The 19,585-nt window shown below is 39.1% G+C and overlaps 1 protein-coding gene across 4 annotated transcripts in view; it reads left to right on the top strand.

Annotated features, from left to right (window-relative positions):
• Positions 1 to 19,585, top strand: part of RICTOR (RPTOR independent companion of MTOR complex 2) — a 63,045-nt gene that overhangs the window by 3,480 nt on the left and 39,980 nt on the right. For 3 of the 4 annotated variants that reach the window (XM_083575998.1, XM_083575997.1, XM_083575996.1), the window contains exons 3-10: positions 6,594 to 6,691; positions 10,723 to 10,787; positions 13,017 to 13,148; positions 13,918 to 13,981; positions 16,679 to 16,805; positions 17,196 to 17,365; positions 18,113 to 18,180; positions 18,571 to 18,638. In XM_083575998.1, coding sequence (XP_083432124.1) covers positions 6,594 to 6,691; positions 10,723 to 10,787; positions 13,017 to 13,148; positions 13,918 to 13,981; positions 16,679 to 16,805; positions 17,196 to 17,365; positions 18,113 to 18,180; positions 18,571 to 18,638 — 792 coding nt within the window. Of the gene's footprint in view, positions 1 to 659; positions 5,896 to 5,965; positions 6,692 to 10,722; positions 10,788 to 13,016; positions 13,149 to 13,917; positions 13,982 to 16,678; positions 16,806 to 17,195; positions 17,366 to 18,112; positions 18,181 to 18,570; positions 18,639 to 19,585 lie in introns of those variants that run through there. The other variant, XM_083575999.1, reaches the window with a different exon arrangement.

Below are 19,585 nucleotides of genomic sequence, written 5' to 3'. Positions count from 1 at the left end.
AGAGGATGCGAGTTACTTACACATTTTCTTTCTACTATTGCATGCCATGTGAAAAGTCATCTCCAATTTCCTGCATAACTTTGACGCGCATAGCTGAATGCAAGTCATGACCAATGCAGTGTGGTCTCCCAAGTCCCCAAGCAATCAGTGTTTATTGAGCCCCTGGTCAGCTGACATGCCTGACTGATGGGCTACAATTGTCTTGGTGGATCATCTTGGTGGATCAAACATTTTCCAGCCCTGCTTGAAAGAAACACAATAACTTTTGAATGACTGAGAAATAGTCAAGGGCAGGCATAGGCAAACTCAGCCCTCCAACTGTTTTGGGTCTGCAACTCCCATCATCCCTAGCTAACAGGACCAGTGATCAGGGATGATGGGAATTGTAGTCCCAAAACAACTGGAGGCCGAGTTTGCCTAAGCCTGGTCAAGGGGAAAGGAGCTGAAAGTTTGGGATAACCACCTCTGAATACTGAATGTGTAAGCAAGCTCCAAACTGCCCATTTTTATTCAACATCCCAAAAGCTTAAACAGTTTTTAGAAGAATTGAGGATCCCTGCTCTTAAGCAAAAAACATCACAGTTTAAATGGATAATTGTATCAATGCTGAAATAACATGTTTTTTAATTAGACAAACATACTGAACCAAAATACCTATTTGTATACAACAGATGATAAATAACATAGATGAACCTGGTAATATATAAAGAAATACCAAAGGTTTCAACACATTTCAACCTCAAAATGTCATTAGTGGGAAATTGTACAATTTAAAAATAAATCTCTACATGCAGGATATTATAGAACCCAAAAATTTTGATTAGGTATGGATACTTATTTCAAAAGTAGGAAATCTGTGGCCCTTGAGATGTTGTTAGACTCCAACTCTCATCAGCTCCAGCCCGCATGGCCAGCTGTTAAGGATGGTTACAGATATGGAGTGCCACAGGTCCCCCACCATTAATTTAGTTTATTAAATCACATGTTATTGTATACTTTTTAATTTAACGTCTTGGATTGGTTTAGTTTGGTTTATGGTTAACACTAGATCATATTTTTGTTTTGTTGAATTTATCAAGCAACATCCTTAATGTGAACATGGATGATTGATACTGAAATATGTAGGATTTCACAATTTGTGTATATAAATTTGATCACTTGGATATCTGTCACATCACAACATTAGTAGGTACCTTGTCCAAATATAATCATGAATATATACAGTCTGGCATCATAGGTTAAAATCCTGCTAGTTGCAGTGTGGGTTGAATGCCTCTTAAGCCTCTCAAAGTTCAGAACTTTCATGATGGATTACATTAAGAGCATGCTATGTTGCAAATGAACTATTGTTTTATATTGTGAAATATCCTGTTAGAAACAAAAATCCAAAGGAACTGTGGGAAAGAGTCTACAAATGTGGTTGCCTTCAGAGTCCTGGAATCTTTTTCTGACAACAGACTGAAATATCTCTCTTCCTTCCAGCTCTTTGTGCCTCACAGAAAACTGGGGTGAATAGGGATGTGTATCTTACTTTACGTGGTCTGCTACCGTCTGGAATCCTGTGTGCATGTTGGGAAACCTGGAGAATGTTCTCAGCAAGCCAGAATATGTGAACTGATGACTATAGTGATATAATTTTGAATATCTGAGACTATTTCAAGTGTTATTGATCTCAGTTTCATATTTAGTAGCATTGGTTCTCAAATTCTTTATTAGAGAAGACATATTATGATGTGGAAGACTTCCCCTTTTCCATGCCTTTTTTCTCCTTTCACCTGAAGCAAACAACATGTCAGCTTTGCTAGGTCTTTGGCCAGCATTTGAAAATAAGTGTTTTCCATTATACAGTTCACATTTTTTAACACTGATATGAAGATTACTCTTGTTGAGGGCAGAGAATTTAAATGCTACCAAAGAAAATAATCTTCATATTTGTAGACAGTCCTTCCTATGAAAAGCTCATTGGGGTAGTCCAATTTCATCTGTACAACAGTCCTCTGAGGTAAGCTAGGTGGGTAAAAGGTAATATTATGTCTGATTTGGTATTTGAACCAAAGTTCTATTCTAAGTTGACTACTCTGCTCAAAGAGTAATCTTTGAATATAATGTGTTACAATGGAATACATGCACACACACGAGTTGGATGTGGACCAGTAAATTGAAGCTGAATCCTGAGATGTGTTCTGAGTTATTGAGTCTAGGAAGTGGGAAGACTTCATGTTCTGGCTGTGTTTGCACTGGGAGGAAGGAGCAGGTCTGTAGCTTTAGGGTTTTCTTGGATCCAAAGCTGTCACTGGAGGCTCAGGGAGGCTTGGTACCTAGCAGTGTTTATTTCCAGCTTTGGCTGGTTCGCCAGTTGTGGCTTATTTTGAAGAGAGATGCCTTGGCCATTGTATTCCACATTCTGGTAACTTCCAGACTGGTCTATTGCCATGTGATCTACGTGGGACTACCCTTGAGGACTATTGGGAAACTTCAACTGGTCCAAAGTGCAGCAGCCAGATCACTGGCCAGAGTTCTATTTTGAATTCTTATAACCTCCATTTTAAAATACCTGCACTGGTTGCCAGCTTGTTTCTGGGCCCAGTTCATGATTCTCACATTAGTGTTTAAAGATCTAAGCTATTTAGGCCCAAGTATCTGAAAGACTTCCCAGAAGAGCTGAAAATGGTTCTCCACTTCTGGCTTAGAACTTTTGGCTCCATTGCATGCCATAAATATCTACACCATTGGGTTACAACACTTAATAGCTAAGCTGGTAAGTGTGCAATTGCCTATTTTGTGAGGGAGTTGTCTGCTGGAAGAGGCAACACCAATTCTCTTCACATGCCCTCAGTATACACACCAGAGTAATTTGAGAAGTTTGAAAGGAGTCTACACCCCCCCCTAGCAATTGGTTAGCATCTCCAAGACCCGCCGCTCTTTCTCTTAGATGTTAGAAGCTTGAATTCCATACTTAACCAAATTAATGATGTAAAATAATAAATGGAATACAGTGGTACCTTGGGTTACATATGCTTCAGGTTACATACGCTTCAGGTTACATACTCCACAAACCCAGAAATAGTGCTTCAGGTTAAGAACTTTGCTTCAGGATAAGAACACAAATTGGGCTCCGGCGGCGCAGCGGCAGCAGGAGGCCCCATTAGCTAAAGTGGTGCTTCAGGTTAAGAGCAGTTTCGGGTTAAGAATGGACCTCCAGAATGAATTAAGTACTTAACCCGAGGTACCACTGTATAGACTTATTATTTATAAACATCCATTGTTAATTACTAGATACGTGCTACTTATATGAATTTCAGCATAAGTGTCCAAGTAATTTTGAATTCCACCAGAAGGAGTTTGCAGATAAGTGCTACTCTGACTCCCAACTTGATTTTATACAGCTTCACCTTTCTTTAAAATTTAGGCATATTTAACTTGAAAGCTTATTTAAAAATCAATGGTGGTTTCCCTAATTGATACAGTAGTGGTTTTGCTGAATACCAAATATTTTTCAAGCTCCTTTTCTCACCACTTCTCAACCTTTAATGCTTTCACACAGTATAAATGGCCTGTTCTGGTTTTCTTCTAAGTTGTGTAACTTTTGTGGCATAGCGGGACTGATAATGAGATTAAGCAGGCATACAAATATTTAATACTGTGTAACTCTTACTTTGGTTGCTGTTGAAAGATTCTGGATTTTCAGACCTTGTGAAGAAAATTTTGAAAATATAACTGCATTCTTTTTTGTGTAACTTTTGAAATACAACCAGTGCGTGTTTCAGGATTCTTTGCAATCTGAAATAGATTATATATTTTAAAAAGCAGGATGTGAATTACAAGGAAGAGTGAATAGCAGTTTACAGCTGGAGACCATGATTAATCACAGGAGTATTTGCTCACATAAGTGTGTTGAAGTGGCCAGTCCTGGCTCAGCACAAACTGAAACCAGGAATCCAGGTCCATTTCATAACAGGCTTTAAAAATCAAATATACGCATTCTTTCTCTTCTGTATACATCCTCATATACATATTGATACATGTTACACACTTGCACTATACCACTGTCTGGAAGATGTTGGAATACAAGAGAGTAGCAACCTATAATTGGAATTTATTAATGAAAGAAGAAGAGGGCATTGTGGGATGGGAAAATAGCAATAGTGTTTGATAGGAATCTGGGGAGGTTGTACTACTGCAGCAAAATAAAAAAGTTTATTCTGCATGTGAAAGCTCTTTTATTAAATACAAATATATTTGTGTTTAATATCTTTTAATAGTTCTAGTTTATGAGAAAATGGCTTCAACCACAAGTTCTGCACTTGTTGCAAAATGTAACTGAAAAGCATGTATAGTGCCTTGGTTATTTAAAAAAATGTGTATAGAGGATATCATTGGAACAGCCTTTCTTAGCCTTGAGTCCCCAGATGTTGTTGGACTACAACTCCCATCTTCCCTGACCTCAGGCTTAAGAGCTCCACTCTCCATCCTGCTGAAGTCATGAGGAGGAGATTAGTAGTTTTCACTTCCTTTTTCAACTAACTGCTGTTTAGGACATAAAACTGTGGTTAGTCTACTCTTCACTGTGGTTTAGGGCAGTGGTAGGGAACCTTCTGAGTTTTTTGGACTCCAAGTCCCATCAGCTAATGATTCCTAAAGAAGTGATAAATAGCCATATTACTTGCCCATCAGCTCTCAGATGCCACAACAGTTCTCCTTGGGAAGTGGTTCTCCAGGGTCTTCGGATAAAGTCTTTCCTTTTGCTTCACCCTTTTGACTGGAAATAACAGTCTTGGGGCCTTCTGTGTGGAAAGTATGTGCTCTATCCTTTCTAGTTATGAGTCTTTGATAATGAAAGGGAGTAACGTACAAGCATTAACATTCTCGTACGAATTAGATTTGCCCCATCTCTTCAGGTTAGAATCGGAAAATAATGCTTTGCTTTTACATGCAAGCTGGAATTTGTTTTTTTCCAGGATGTGCTCATGGTGGGATATGAATTTGCTATGATTGGTTTTTCTTTTTTTCTTTTTCTGCAAAAGCTGTGGGGGCAGACTTCATTACTGAGGTATGCCAGACCTCACCATAACATGCCACATACACTTTGAAAGGTTTTTCCCCAGTGATTTTTGTGTCAAGAGTGTTTATTACTTACCCAGAGAAGGAGAACATCCTTAGTTTTTGCTTGACATTCTCATTTGACCAAGCTAGAATGTTTTTTCTTTTCTTTTCAGGAACCTTATTGAGGAAGTATCTTGTTTTTTTAATTCATGAAATCAAACATTCTAGAGAAATCTTTGAGACACTATGATTTGGTACTTGAGATGCAATACGAAATCACTTGTACAGCTCAAAGCTTTGAAAGCTAGGGTAGCTGTCACCAATATTATGCTGAAAGCGCAAAACAAAGGAATAGGAATCAGTCAAATTACATTTTCAGTGATGCTAAATTATAGGGAAGCAGTTTGTTCCCATCTATTATATGCCCTTGAAATTAAAGGTTATAACAAACTGTTAGTGGTACTTATATGCCAGCACTATTCTCTTTAATCTTGTGCTTGTGGTTTGTACTACTTGATCTTGAAACGGGATGAAATGTTCTCTAGAATGGTCCCCCCTGGTAATCCTGAGCTTCTCAAATGGGATATGTGACAATCTATTCCTTCTCCACAGTATGATTTTCTCCACCACCGTATTCTGGTATGCTGTTGAAGAAATTTCAACTACAGTAGTGGCATTTGATGGCTTTTGCTACAACATTTCCTGAAGGTGATATCCACCTTTAGGCATATTCATAGTAGAACTACTAAAACCAGTTGACACAAGTCCGTTGATTTTAATGTGTCAGAGCTGAGTATGACAAATGTTGGATATCACTCTGAATACTTCCACTAAAATACCTGCTGCTTCACAGTAATTGATTTCAGGGGTAGTTGAAAAGAAAAGAAAAGTAGCTAGTTATTTAGTTTTTAAGTTTGTTTAGAATTTTAATTTGACCCCTTTCAAGCAAAAAACACTGTGTAAACTCATAAAACAAAGAATAGCTCCCCTAAAGTTGGATAAACTCCCTAATCCAAAACTGGCGCCAAACATTCACAAAGGTGCATGTTGAGATATGTTAGAAAATAGACCCCAGCATTCTTCACTAAGTAGGTATAATCTTCAGCAGAACCTTAGTTAGGCTGCTTCATGAAATTTTCAACCAAATTGAAAAAAGCTTCATTTGACACTTTCAGTAGTGAAGCCTGTTTAACATATTGGGTAGTCCATGTTTGTTACTTACAATTACATTGCTAGTAAATGCCCAAATGGTGGGTCTTCCAGCTTTGGAGAGCTCTAGCTGGAATTCACCCTTTGGGTATGATCCAGACACTTTCTGCAAATTAGGTTTGGGTACGTCCTCATTTGGGCCAGGAAACAGACCTGTATTTTTTGAGAGAGAAATCTCAATTAGCCTTCACTTCCCTCCTGGTCTTTAAACTATTAGCCTGCTGCTATCAAAATGTTTACAACTTCCTTAGAAGCAGAAATTGATTAAAGAAAGACAGGATAGGTAGTATAGTAGTTGCTTCTCTAATCTGTACCTACCAATACTGTTTTCTCTCTTGTAGACCCTTCTGATAACCTGAGAGAGATTCTCCAAAATGTGGCCAAATTGCAAGGGGTTTCAAATATGAGAAAGCTAGGCCACTTGAATAACTTTACTAAGGTAAGAATTTTTATAATAGTTAAAGCATTAGTTAAAGCATTTGTGTGTTTTTTTGTTTTTGTTTTTTTTTGCATCATGCCAAATCAATTGATTCAGTTGGAAAACTTGTGAGTGAATGATGTAGCGATGGGATGATAAAAGTGATGAAGGGAAAGTGATTAAAAATCACTGTATCCATTCATTAATATTTTGCTGAATATTACTTACTTGGTCATCACAAGCTTTGTGCTACAGGAACTTGAGCCAGAACTTTAATGCAGTGGGTGGTATTCAGCTACATTTTACTCTGACAAGGTCCATTGAAAGTCATGGACCTATCTTTTTAAATTTCAGAGGGTCTGCTCTGATTACAATTTAGTTGAGTAGACTTTTATGCAGTGAAAGAAATGGTTGAAGTATCTTTGACAGAAAAAGTATTCGTCATTTTGGATATGGATGGAAATAGGGAAAGACGTGTATGGAAAGACGTGTAACAAAAGAACCAAAAGAAAAGCATATTGAAAAATATGTACAGTACATCAGAAGTACATGATCTTAGGAATACTATTTTGGATAGAGAGATTGTATAAATGAACTGCCATTGATATCTATTTTATTTCATTGGTTGTAAGCTGCTTTGAGGTTTGTTTTGTTGTTTTACCTTCAAAGTCCTTTCTTTTCCATCAAACCTTTTAAGTGGACATTTTAATTCTAGTCTGTACCTGCACTGAATTTGAGTTGCATATATATATGATCGTACCTTGGATCTCAAACACCTTGGCTCCCGAATGATCAAAACCCGGAAGTCAGTGTTCCGGTTTGCGAACTATTTTTGGAAGCCGAATGTCCAACGGGGCTTCTGCGGCTTCCGATTGGCTGCAGGAGCTTCCTGCAGCCAATCAGAAGCCACGCTTTGGTTTCCGAATGTTTTGGAAGTCAAATGGACTTCCAGAACGGATTCCATTCGATTTCCAAGGTACGACTGTATTGTATATGCCTTGTTAATGCTTTGAGATGTTTCACGAGAAGAGATTCATAAATGGAATTAAATAAAGTAATGTGCACCACATTAAGACCAGAAATATTGAAGTTTGGCACTCAAGTGTAATTGTGCTAGCTGCATTTTTGGAAATTACGTTTAAATAGTGGAAAGGGAAAAGTTTGAAGTTTTATCCTTTTAAACAGTAATCTCCTCAGACACTTTCACTGAATGCAGGCCACTAGCTTTTCAGAGTTTCTGCATGATGCAGTGGTTTGACATATATCCCAATAACTAAATCTTCTATTTAGGGGAAAGACAGAGGGAAGTAGTGATATGATCGCTAAACCATGTGAGTGTCACACACTTGTGTCTCTCACTTGTCATGATTTCACTGGATCAAGTAACAGGCATAGCTGACTGCTGACCAACAGAACTTAAATAATATTTGTAGAATTGCTTTAGCTCATTTTGACAACATACCTAGCAAGCAGTTGAGTACCTAAAAATAAAATAAAAAAGTGTTTGGTCCCTTTCTCCAAAAATGATCACGGGATGGGGGGAAATGGACGTAATGGCAGAAAGCTGGAGGTCATTTCCATGCTATGAAGGGTCATGAGGAGATGGGGAGCTTCCCTAATTCTTCGTGCAGTTTGGGGGAGTCATTTCGTATACTTTTGTGCTGGTGGGGATACATTAATTCCTTATGGTTTATTGTATTCTAGTTATGGATGGCCAGGCAATTTACATTAAAAGCAGAGTTGTTTTCCCCCAAAAATGCCCGTTGTCAGAAAAAGGAAACCACAACAAGCCACCTTCATCAGGAAGGTTTTTTTCAGTTTCTTTGTGGCTGTGTTTTAGTTTTTTATTTGCAAAAAAATAATAATAATAATCTGTGCACATGCTGAGTCCTTCAAGAAACCTGTTACCTTGTCTGTGGGTGGCCCTGTTTTGCTATTCTGCTGTTTGGCAGGGGATCAGGAACTGTGCAGTTAGAAGGAATGATAACTTTTCTCCTTTTTCTTTTCACGGTGGCAGCAGCAGTAACGCCTGATAGTTCTAACTGTAAGCCACTGTTTATGTGATGACTCAGCCCTGTAGCTTGAACCATGGCTAGGTGCTATCCTGGAAATTTTCACACTTAAAATATGTAGCTTCGATATTAGCGTGGCGAAATGGTAGAGTGTTGGACTAGCACTTGGGAGAGCAGGGTTCGGATCCCCACTCAGCCCTGAAGCTCACTGGGTGACCTTGGGCCAGTCACCATCTCTGAGCCTCATCTACCTCCTAGGGTGGTTGTGAGGATGAAATGGGGAGAGGGAGAACCATATGCACTACCTTGAGCTCACTGGAATATAAAAGTGGAATATAAATGTAATCAAATAGAAAAAAAATATACAGTGGTACCTCAGGTTACATATGCTTCAGGTTACACACTCCGCTAACCCAGAAATAGTGCTTCAGATTAAGAACTTTGCTTCAGGATAAGAACAGAAATCGTGCTCCGGCAGCGCAGCGGCAGCAGGAGGCCCCATTAAAGTGGTGCTTCAGGTTAAGAACAGTTTCAGGTTAAGTACAGACCTCCAGAACGAATTAAGTACTTAACCCGAGTTACCACTGTATCTCTACACTAAAGGTAATATTTTTGGTATTTCCAACAACTACTCAGAATGCGTTGTACATGCTAAGTATTGTCAATAAGTAACAGTGAGTTCACCATATAGGTTTTTAAGATACCATACTGCCTTTTTGGTTATTTACTGGTTGTAAACTATAGAGATGGGGAACCTCATGCCTGGGGGTGGAAGGTGGCATTCCTGGCCTCTGTTTGACCCTTAGGATTCTCCTCAGTCTTATGCCCCCATCCCCTTGCCAGATGCCTCACCTTCAAGGAATGCATTTCCCTGGCAGGAATGTGTCATTGAACTGTGATAATGCCTCTGGCTTGCCTTGATGGAGAGGTGTCTGTAGAAACCTCTGACTTTTATGTGGCAGGAATGTAGATTACCATAGAAAGGTAAGACTTAACATCTGTTATTCTGCCCATGTTTTTTCCTCTGACCTGCTCACCATTGGCACTACACTGGTACCTCTGGTTGCAAACAGGATCCGTTCCGGAGCCCCGTTCGCAACATGAGCAGAACGCAACCCGTGTCTGCGCGGGTCGCGATTCGCCACTTCTGTGCATGCATTTTGTGCGTCTGCACGAGCGATGAAACCCGGAAGTAACCCTTTCCGGTACTTCCGGGTCACCGCGGGACGCAACCTGAAAAGACGTAACCTGAACCGAACGCAACAAGAGGTATGACTGTATAGAATTCAACCCTCAGGCTGAAGACATCCCCCCCCCCCCCGCCACCCACTGTTGTAAACCAACATCCCACTTCCCCTTTTCCAAGTGTTTATAGTAGGATGACACATTCCGGCCCCCCGTGAAAAAATGATTTTTTAAAAGGTGCTTGCAAGTTAAAGTTTGTTTAGTGGTGTATAACCCAACCCTTATTTTTGCAGAGCTGACAAAATGCTTTTCACTTGGATTTCACTTTTCTAGTTTCTATCCCTTTAAGACATTCTGCCACTTACCTGGAAACCTTTCTGTTAGAAGGTGACCTGCTTATCTGTGTTTTTAACAGCTGAATCATATAAAGCAATCTTTATCCTCTTGGCAGCCTGTATTTATAGATGTATAAACTAACGCGGTAGCAGTGAATTTGCACTTTTGCAAATGTCCAGAGTGGCAGAGGTTGGCTCCATGCACTTCAAAATGAATAGTGCTGCAGAAATAGATTGGACAAAGATGTGAAACTATTGTCATGAAACTAATTTCAGTCATTTGAATTATCAGCATATTTTATTTAAAGTACTTATTTTTTTAAAAAAATTAAGGTTTCCTAAAATGCAATAAAATCTTAACACATACTTCTCTTTCAGCAATACTTTGAAAATAATTGCTTAGTTTGGTTATAAGACCAGAAAGCCAGGGAGAGTTTTGAGTAGCTTTGGAGAAAAGTGTGTTTGACTTGTTACAAAACTCCTTACCCGGCCAGTTGACATACACATTTTTTACTTGCAGCTTCTTTGTAATGCTGGTCATACTGAAGAAAAGCTAGGTTTTACTTATGAAAACATCATCATATGGTAAGTCTCTCTCTTTTTATATTGGAGCATTATTTGGACCATTCATGAATGATAAGCTAGTGTTTCTGTGACTGTTGTTTCAGTTGTAAGCTAAACAGCATTTTGGATGCCAATGTGTTGAGGTCATGATACAGATTGTTCTGAGTATGTGGCAGGTGCTCTATCCATTGCAGAGTTCTTGATTCTGATAATGCATTAGAAGCTGAAGACCAGAAACATCTCAGTTCTTGTGTTGGAGGAAGGAGGTACTAGTCTAGGCTCTGTGCCCCTTTTGTCATTTCTTGTCCCTTAACTTCTACCCAGTAGCATTTTTTCTACGCAGTCTTTGGTCACAGGGATGACCTGTAGAAATGCTTAGTGTGAACCTGGTAGCTTGTCTCAGATGGCACAGACAGGCTGCTGCTTGCCAGGTTTTCTATTGAGTCCATCGCGTAGAAAATCTGTGAGCAATTTATCAACTGAAAAGTCTGATTTTACAAAGTTAGCTAAAGACCTGCAGGATTTCTTAAAACTATTGCATTGAAATTGTGTTAAAGTAATATGCTTAATATTTTATAAGCACAAATATGAAAGGTGTTTTTTTGTAGTGGTAGGGGAAAATGTCTGTAAAAATCTCTTACCCAGTGAAGAATCTTGATATTCACAATACTATGTTGTTCTCTGTTAAGTTTGTGTATCAGAAAATATTATTTATTTTACTATTAGCATGGGCAGCAGTCCACATCTCATTTATTGCTAAATTCAGTAGAACTTGTACAGAATAACCCTGCTCCATTAAAATCAATGAGAATTTAGCACTTGTTGTCTATAGCAGTTAAGTGGTATACAGTTGTACCTTGGTTCTCGAACGCCTTGTGACTCAAATGTTTTAGCTCCCGAACACTGCAAACCTGGAAGTAAGTGTTCTAGTTTGCGAACTTTTTTGGGTAGCCAAACATCCGACGCAGCTTCCGATTGAGTGCAGGAAGCTCCTGCAGCCAATTAGAAGCCACACCTTGGTTTTTGAGAGTCAAATGGACTTCCGGAATGGATGCCATTCAAGAACCAAGGTATGACTGTATTGTAAACAAATATAGTGATATATTACTTTCATGGGCAATGAAACCACCCAAAAGGTTATGGATCACTTCTGTGTGATCAACTTCCTGTTACCAATCACTACTTCAAATCTGAGTGCAGAATTATTTTTATTTTTGGGGGGGTTGTAGACTTGAAGTGTAATCTGATATTTAAAACAAGATGTGACATTGCAGCAGCTTGTGATAATTCTTGCGATAATTCCTAATATTTTAGCAATTATTTAATTTCTACTTTAGGTAGGGAAGTGGCTAGTGGACTGGATCCAGTTCCTACCCTACCTTTAATTATAATTTTTAAAAAGTGCAAATGAATCCAGAGAAGAGAAACTAGCACCTCCTATCTAATTATTGGTATTAAAGAATCATTACATTAACAGATTGCTAGAGCTATTATCTGTCTTTGAACTTCTCAACTAAAAATCCAGTTAATGTGTGCCAGCCGTAGAAAGAATGGATTCCACAGTCAAAGGGCCTAAGGCAGATAATTCCCTGAAATAGCTACAGAGGTAAGCAAAAACAGTCTGTCACTAAGCAGTGTGATCAGAATAGCTTCCCTAACCCTGAAAGTGGTGAACAATTGGCCTCTGTTTGTGCAAGCGGGACCATCCAGCTGAGCTTTTGAGACGCATAAGCTCTTTAGCACTGATTTTTTTTTAACCAAAGAAGCTTCAGAACAGGAAGTATTGGGCCACACACATTCCACACACCCTAGCCCAAATAATGACATCACAGGCTGAGATGGTAAGTATTGTTTAATATTCTCTCCACTGTTGGTTGGATTTTACAAATTGGCATTGGTGGGAGCGTCCGGCCAGCTTTGAAGTGGAAACCAAATTACTTATTACTAAGCTGTTGAAAACTTGGTGTTCACAGTTGTGTAACTATTTAAAACGAGGACGTGCTCTTCATGGAAACAGGCAGTCTTAACTTACTTTCATTATTAATATTGTTTTCAGCAAGGAGAAGAAAATGCGAAGCAATGGAGAGTTTTGCTTACATCTTGGGTGTTAAAATGTCTAACATGAATAGCTGTGTACTAAACATGGATCTGTTCCTGTCTTGCAGAAAGGAAGAGGGAGTCTGTTTTTAGCAAAAGGGACACACTTAATTATTTAAAGCCTGAGTGATTTTCTTATCATTTGCATCATAGTTTGCGATTAGCTTTACTGAATGAAGCAAAAGAGGTGCGAGCGGCAGGGCTGCGAGCCCTTCGATACCTTATCCGAGACTCCAGTATTCTGCAGAAGGTGTTAAAATTAAAAGTGGATTACTTGATAGCCAGGTAATAATAAATTGATACTGTATTTGAAATCTTTTTCCTGATTTGGATAATGAATCACCGTTTATATGACTCTTTGAACCTTTTCGTTTGAGCAGATCGCAACCTGTTACATTTAATATCCATAGATGCCTGCTTTGAGTGACGTGAAATAATAAGGGTTGTATGCAGCCGCGTCACTCAGCTGATGGTCAGGCTTTCTTTGATGGAATGAGGAGAGAATAAATATTTAGCAGTTCCCCACCCACCCTGCAGCCTCCTGTGTCTCCCTGCATTGCTCTGGAGGGGCTCTCCAGCTCTCTGGAACAGTTTTAGGAGAAGCAAGGGGCTTTAAGGTGAAGACAGAACCACTGAAAATTATTTTACTCCCTGTTCATTGATAGAAGCCTCACCACTAGCTGAGTGACGCTGCTGGCTACGATCCCAAATGCACAACTTTTCAAAATAAACTTATTTTGAAATTGGAAATGGGAGAAACACAACTAATCTCTAAATATTGATTGCATAGCTTGGTTTTATTGCAAGATAGCCTCAAATATATTGTTACATTGAGTTTAGCTGGTTGCACAGAATTGTAAATTGAGTGGCTTTGGTGCAAGTGGTTGTCTGGACTGTTTTGCACCAGTCATCTCAAGAACTTGAACCTTGCCGCTATATGTTCAAAAGTAAAAAACGAATATATCTGGGAAATGCACTGCTGTTTTAAAATGTGCTACATTCTGCCACCTTGAACCCTAATTAAAGTATTTCCTCCTCATCTTTATGCTTTTAGGTGCATCGACATACAGCAGAGTAATGAAGTAGAAAGGACACAAGCACTTCGTTTAGTCAGGAAGGTATGTTCGGAAACAATAGCATAGTGCAATTTTCTGCTGAATAACCCAAAACCAAATTCTGTATGACTGTGGAAGAAGCAGTGTTGGAAACACCGTGTTGCTATAATGTGTGAAATGGCTGGAGTATTGCAACTGTGTTGCAAATAGAGTTGTAAAAATAGAAACAGAGTGTACAAATGCAACAGCTAGTTAGTATCCATAAGTTCCATGAGGACTGCCTGTGAGTAGGGCAGTTTATTGTCTTTTCTTCCCACTGTTGTATAGCCCTGTATGCTCTCCCATACAGGTAAGGAGATCAGGAGCCCTCAGACCAAGCCATTTGAGGAAAATAATCACTGTATTTTTCGCTCTATAAGACACACCAGACCATAAGACGCACCTAGTTTTTGGAGGAGGAAAACAAGGAAAAAAATATTCTGAATCTCAGAAGCCAGAACAGCAAGAGGGATCGCTGCGCAGTGAAAGCAGCAATCCCTCTTGCTGTTCTGGCTTCTGGGATAGCTGCACAGCCTGCGTTCTCTCCATAAGACGCACACACATTTCCCCTTACTTTTTAGGAGGGAAAAAGTGAGTCTTATAGAGCAAAAAATATGGTACATTCAAAACTACTTCTGTCAGTTCGAATTCCTTTTCACACTCAATCACTGTAGTTATGTATTGAGCTACTAACAGGTATTTTATCAGTAGATATTAAGTTGTAAATTTGAAGCAGTAAGCCAAATCACTTTAAAGTATTTCATAAGATGGGATTTTATTTCTACTATAGTTTTAGCATTCCAACAAACTAATAAGCAATCTTCCTTTTTCAATTGTGTAATACAGACAAAATTTGTTAGTAAAAGAACCCAAGCTACGATAAGTGGTCACTTGTTTGTACTTTCCTGCCACCCATGACGAGCATAAGTTTGTTCGTGCCTTCAATGCAAGAACATAAGTTCTTGTATTTGTGAAAGAGATTGCTACTCTGTTTCTAGTGTAATGGTACAAAATACAAATTAATTAAATGAAAATTTATCTTGTTGGTGGGAGAAGGGTGTAACTTTTCCTTTGAAGTCTAGTCTGAAGGAGCTTCCTGTTACATGGTATCAGATGATGATTTACAAAGCAAGAGTTTCTCAGAAATATTGTAAATCTTTCATTGTTGAAAGACAACTTGCAAATAAAGGAGATTCCTCCCTCCCATCCTGTCTTAAGTAGGAAAGGAAGAAATTTGATGAGTTCCTATAACTAGACTATATAAAGGGCCACATAGTCCATTGCATCATAGTATCTGTTCCAAAATTTTCCATAGTGACTGGAAATTTCTTTGCTAGAGCAAAGCCAATATACAGTGGTACCTTGGGTTACATACGCTTCAGGTTACAGACTCTGCTAACCCAGAAATATTACCTTGGGTAAAGAACTTTGCTTCAGGATGAGAACAGAAATCGTGCAGCGGCGTGGCAACAGCAGCAGGAGGTCCCATTAGCTAAAGTGGTGCTTCAGGTTAAGAACACTTTCAGGTTAAGAACAGACCTCCAGAACGAATTAAGTTCTTAATCTGAGGTACCACCGTACATGTCTTACACCAGACATAGACAAACCCGGCCCTCCAGGTGTTTTGAGACTACAATTCCCATCATCCCTGACCACTGGTCCTATTACCTAGGGATGATGGGAGTTGTAGTCCCAAAACATCTGGGGAGCGGAGTTTGCCTATGCCTGTCTTATACTAACCTTTCCCTAATTTAGAAGGGTGGGAAAACAGTGATTGGAGTATGCAGTGCTCAGCCTCTCCCTCTTTTTGGACAGTTATTTGTGTGATGTATATTCTACTCCACCTTCCTCCGAAAGGTTCTTGTTTTCCTTTGGGGGACTTCCCACATTACTTTTGAAAAGTATTGGAGGTCCCTGAGATCTATGCCGATGTTGTATTTGAGGGGGAGAAACACCGTGTGGTGGTGAATCATGCCCGCCCTGACTCGCGTCTGGTGCGCTTGCTGATGCCTGACATTCATGCACTTGAATGGGGTTGCATAGGAGGCCACACATGTAGGTCTAATGGGTGCAATCTTGATATTCTGTTTTCGTAGTGTATAAATTACATGGATTAGGCTTTTGCACATTGTGCTGTATGTGTGGAAGCCCTGATGCAAACATGACATCCATTGTGCAGATGTCATGCGGAGGCAGTATGGATCTGCATGATCCTTCTTAAATACAATGGCTGCATAGAGGTATGGAGACCCTGGGATTATTTGCTTTTCTAAGAAAATGCACGAGCCCTGTGCTGCTGTTTCGTTTCCAGCTTTGCCCCACAATTTATCTGCTGTGAACACTTCAGGACAGAAGGGGCCATTCTTGGTGAACACCATTTAGCCATGCATTAGAAACAGCTTCTTGAGTGCATATCTGCTACTCCCTAGTTTAATTAAACCAGAAGGCCCTGAAGAGAACTCTGCATGGTCGTGCAGTAGATTCTTTATCTTAGTATGGCTTCTAACCTTTTACAGTACATATTCATCTTTATGTATTTGTCGAAGAAACTGTTTACAAAGAATGTGGAAGCAAAAGAGCAGAATACTGAGCCCAAACGTGCAGGTGGGAGAAAGAGTTTGATACGAACATATAGCAGAACCATTAGTGTTGTTCTGTAATCCTACTGTAATGTTGCCGTGACAAACCCATCTCTCCATTTCTTTTTGCATTTCTTTGCAGATGATCACTGTGAATGCTTCATTATTTCCTAGTTCGGTTACCAATTCCTTGATAGCTGTTGGAAATGACGGCCTTCAGGAGAGGGACAGGATGGTTCGCGCATGTATTGCAATTATCTGTGAACTAGGTAAGAAAGTTGAAAAGTATTACTGTTTTGTTGCATATTTTAATTGTGGACATTTATATTTCAGTGTTTTAATGGGTTTGTTTTATTGTGTGCTTTAAGTATGGTGTATTTTTAATTATTTTGAATTTTAATAATGATGTACAATTGGTTTCTATCTTTCATAAATGGATTAGAAGCCTATTTAGGCATTAATTGGTAAATAAGTAAATAATGAATTTTTTCCTGAGCGTCAAAGAAAAGGAATTTACAATATGTTTTGACTTTAAACAAAAAAGGTTTTAAGCTGAAATCTTAACATTTTATTGATATGAAGCTTAACATAAACATAGAAATAAGATTAGATGAGAAATACGGTTAATTGGTTCAGTTAATATCTTTCTCTTCTTTCAGCAATTCAGAATCCAGAAGTAGTTGCACTTCGAGGTGGTCTAAGTACCATTTTGAAAAATGTGATTGACTGCCAGTTAAGCCGTATAAATGAAGCTCTTATAACGACCGTCTTGCATCTTCTCAATCATCCAAAGACTCGACAGTATGTGCGTGCAGATGTAGAATTAGAGGTAGGAACTTCCCTTTCTTATACAGTCTTAGTGTATCAACACTGGTTGCATTCCAAACCCCACTTAACTGGGATTAAGCCCCACTGAATTCAGTAGGACTTACTGAACAGACATGCTTTGGGTTGTTGCCTCAATCCAGTAATCTGTGTTATCCATATTTTCTTTTTAAACACACCCTTAAAAATAAGCCCTTGATTGGCAGTACTTTCTGCCAGGTCTGTCAACAAGTAAAAGTTGCAAACATGCAAAAAGATGCTGCATATATTCTTTTTCAAAAGGTAAAGAATAATAGGCCGTTCTAATTGGATGTCTTCACTTTACTCTGCTTCATAGATAATTTTGCTGGGTGTATCTTTGTTAAAGTCAGAAACAAATTCTATTTTCTATATCACTTAAGAAAGAACTACAGTGGTACCTCAGGTTAAGTACTTAATTCATTCTGGAGGTCTTTACTTAACCTGAAACTGTTCTTAACCTGAAGCACCACTTTAGCTAATGGGGCCTCCTGCTGCCGCTGCACCGCCGGAGCATGATTTCTGCTCTCATCCTGAAGCAAAGTTCTTAACCTGAGGTAATATTTCTGGGTTAGCTGAGTCTGTAACCTGAAGCGTATGTAACCTGAAGCTGAGGTACCACTGTACTTATGCTGGAATAGATAGTATTTTTTCAACATTTAAACGGTGGATAATAATAAAGATTGTATGGTGATAATGGGAATGACTCCAAACATTTGTTTCCTTACCGCAGCGGATATTAGCGCCCTACACAGACTTCCACTACAGGCACAATCCAGATACTGCAGAAGGACAGCAGAAGTAAGTACAGTCTCCATTAGCTGCTACTTGATAACACTGATATTCAAGTACTTGGAACTTTCTATCCTGGATGAGGGCTTTTGCAGGGCATTCTCTGACTTTTGAGGGCACACTTTCATGAATGATACTATTCCCTGCCCCTCCAATACTGAGCACTCCATGTACCATTAAGCCATCTGTCCCATGCATGGCAATTTTCATTTTGACAATCTTCAGTAGAGAAAATGGGGGGGGGGAGAGAAACCCATAATTTTCATATTGTATTTTTACCATACCATATTGTATTCTTACCATACAATTGTCACAAATCAGAGATACCAATTTGAGTGTTTAATAAACACAACTCAGTTTAACATGGATATTTATTCTCAATATTGTTTTTTATGGCAGGGAGGACCGAGAAGCACGGCTGTCTGCTAGTAAAATGGGAATTGTTGCAGCATTTCGATCGTGGGCAGGTAAGAACTTGGTTTAATCTTTAGAATGATGACATACTTGGAGTGTAGAAAAAAGGTATATGTTATTGGTGGTGTGTGTGTGTGTGTGTGTGTGTGTGTGTGTGTGTATGCACACTCTTGTGTGCCTCACGTGAAAATGGGTGGTTGACAATATTGGGAGATCTGCTTTTCGTGGACCACATTTGTGGAGGGTGGCTGTAATTGTTCTGAACAACCATTTCAAATAGATGCAACAAGAGGTGAAGTTTGAGAACTGATTGGCAAATTTAAAATGAATGAATTATCTGGTCAGAACGCACATGCCTAAGATTTCTTATTTAAAATCAAATGTGGATATTGGAGCTCTTTTAACTGTTAATGCTTTAAAAATGTGCCTCCTGCCTGAGCTCAATTAAGTTATCAGGACAGCTTGCAGTGAAATAAACATATTTAGGTCAATTTTAAAATGAAACAGCTGCAACTGCAAAGTTGAATCAACCAATACTGAATTGGGAGAAAAAGTAACAAACACAGCCGATACAATAAAACCACTTTAGCTAACATTTAAAAGGTCTATGAAAATAGATATCCCGGGGGGGGGGATTGAAAAGGCCATGCAGACACTAACTAGACAAGCCTCCCCAAAGAGAACATTTCATAGATAGGGCACCACGATTTAAAAGTCACCTGCATTGGTAAGCACATGCCTAATCCCAGAAGGCTGTGGAGTTTGGAAAAGGGTTTTCAACTGTTTTGGTGCATGAGCCAGTATTTGGGGAAGCAGACAGTATATGTAACTTGCAGGAGGACTCACCTGTGTCCTGTGTCCCCTGTGATGGGAGGCTAAAGCTTTGTCATTGGCAAAAAGACAAAAACAAAGGGAGATGTGGTGGAGGTTTATAAAGTACTTCACCTCACAGCTGTGTGTGCAGTTCATTGCCATAAGATGTGGTTGTGACCATTATCTT

This window comes from Podarcis filfolensis (assembly GCF_964270895.1).
Source record: "Podarcis filfolensis genome assembly, chromosome: 11".
Classification (NCBI taxonomy): Eukaryota; Metazoa; Chordata; class Lepidosauria; order Squamata; family Lacertidae; genus Podarcis; species Podarcis filfolensis.
Note: the sequence above shows the minus strand (reverse complement) of the source record. Positions and strands in the feature narration are given on the sequence as shown.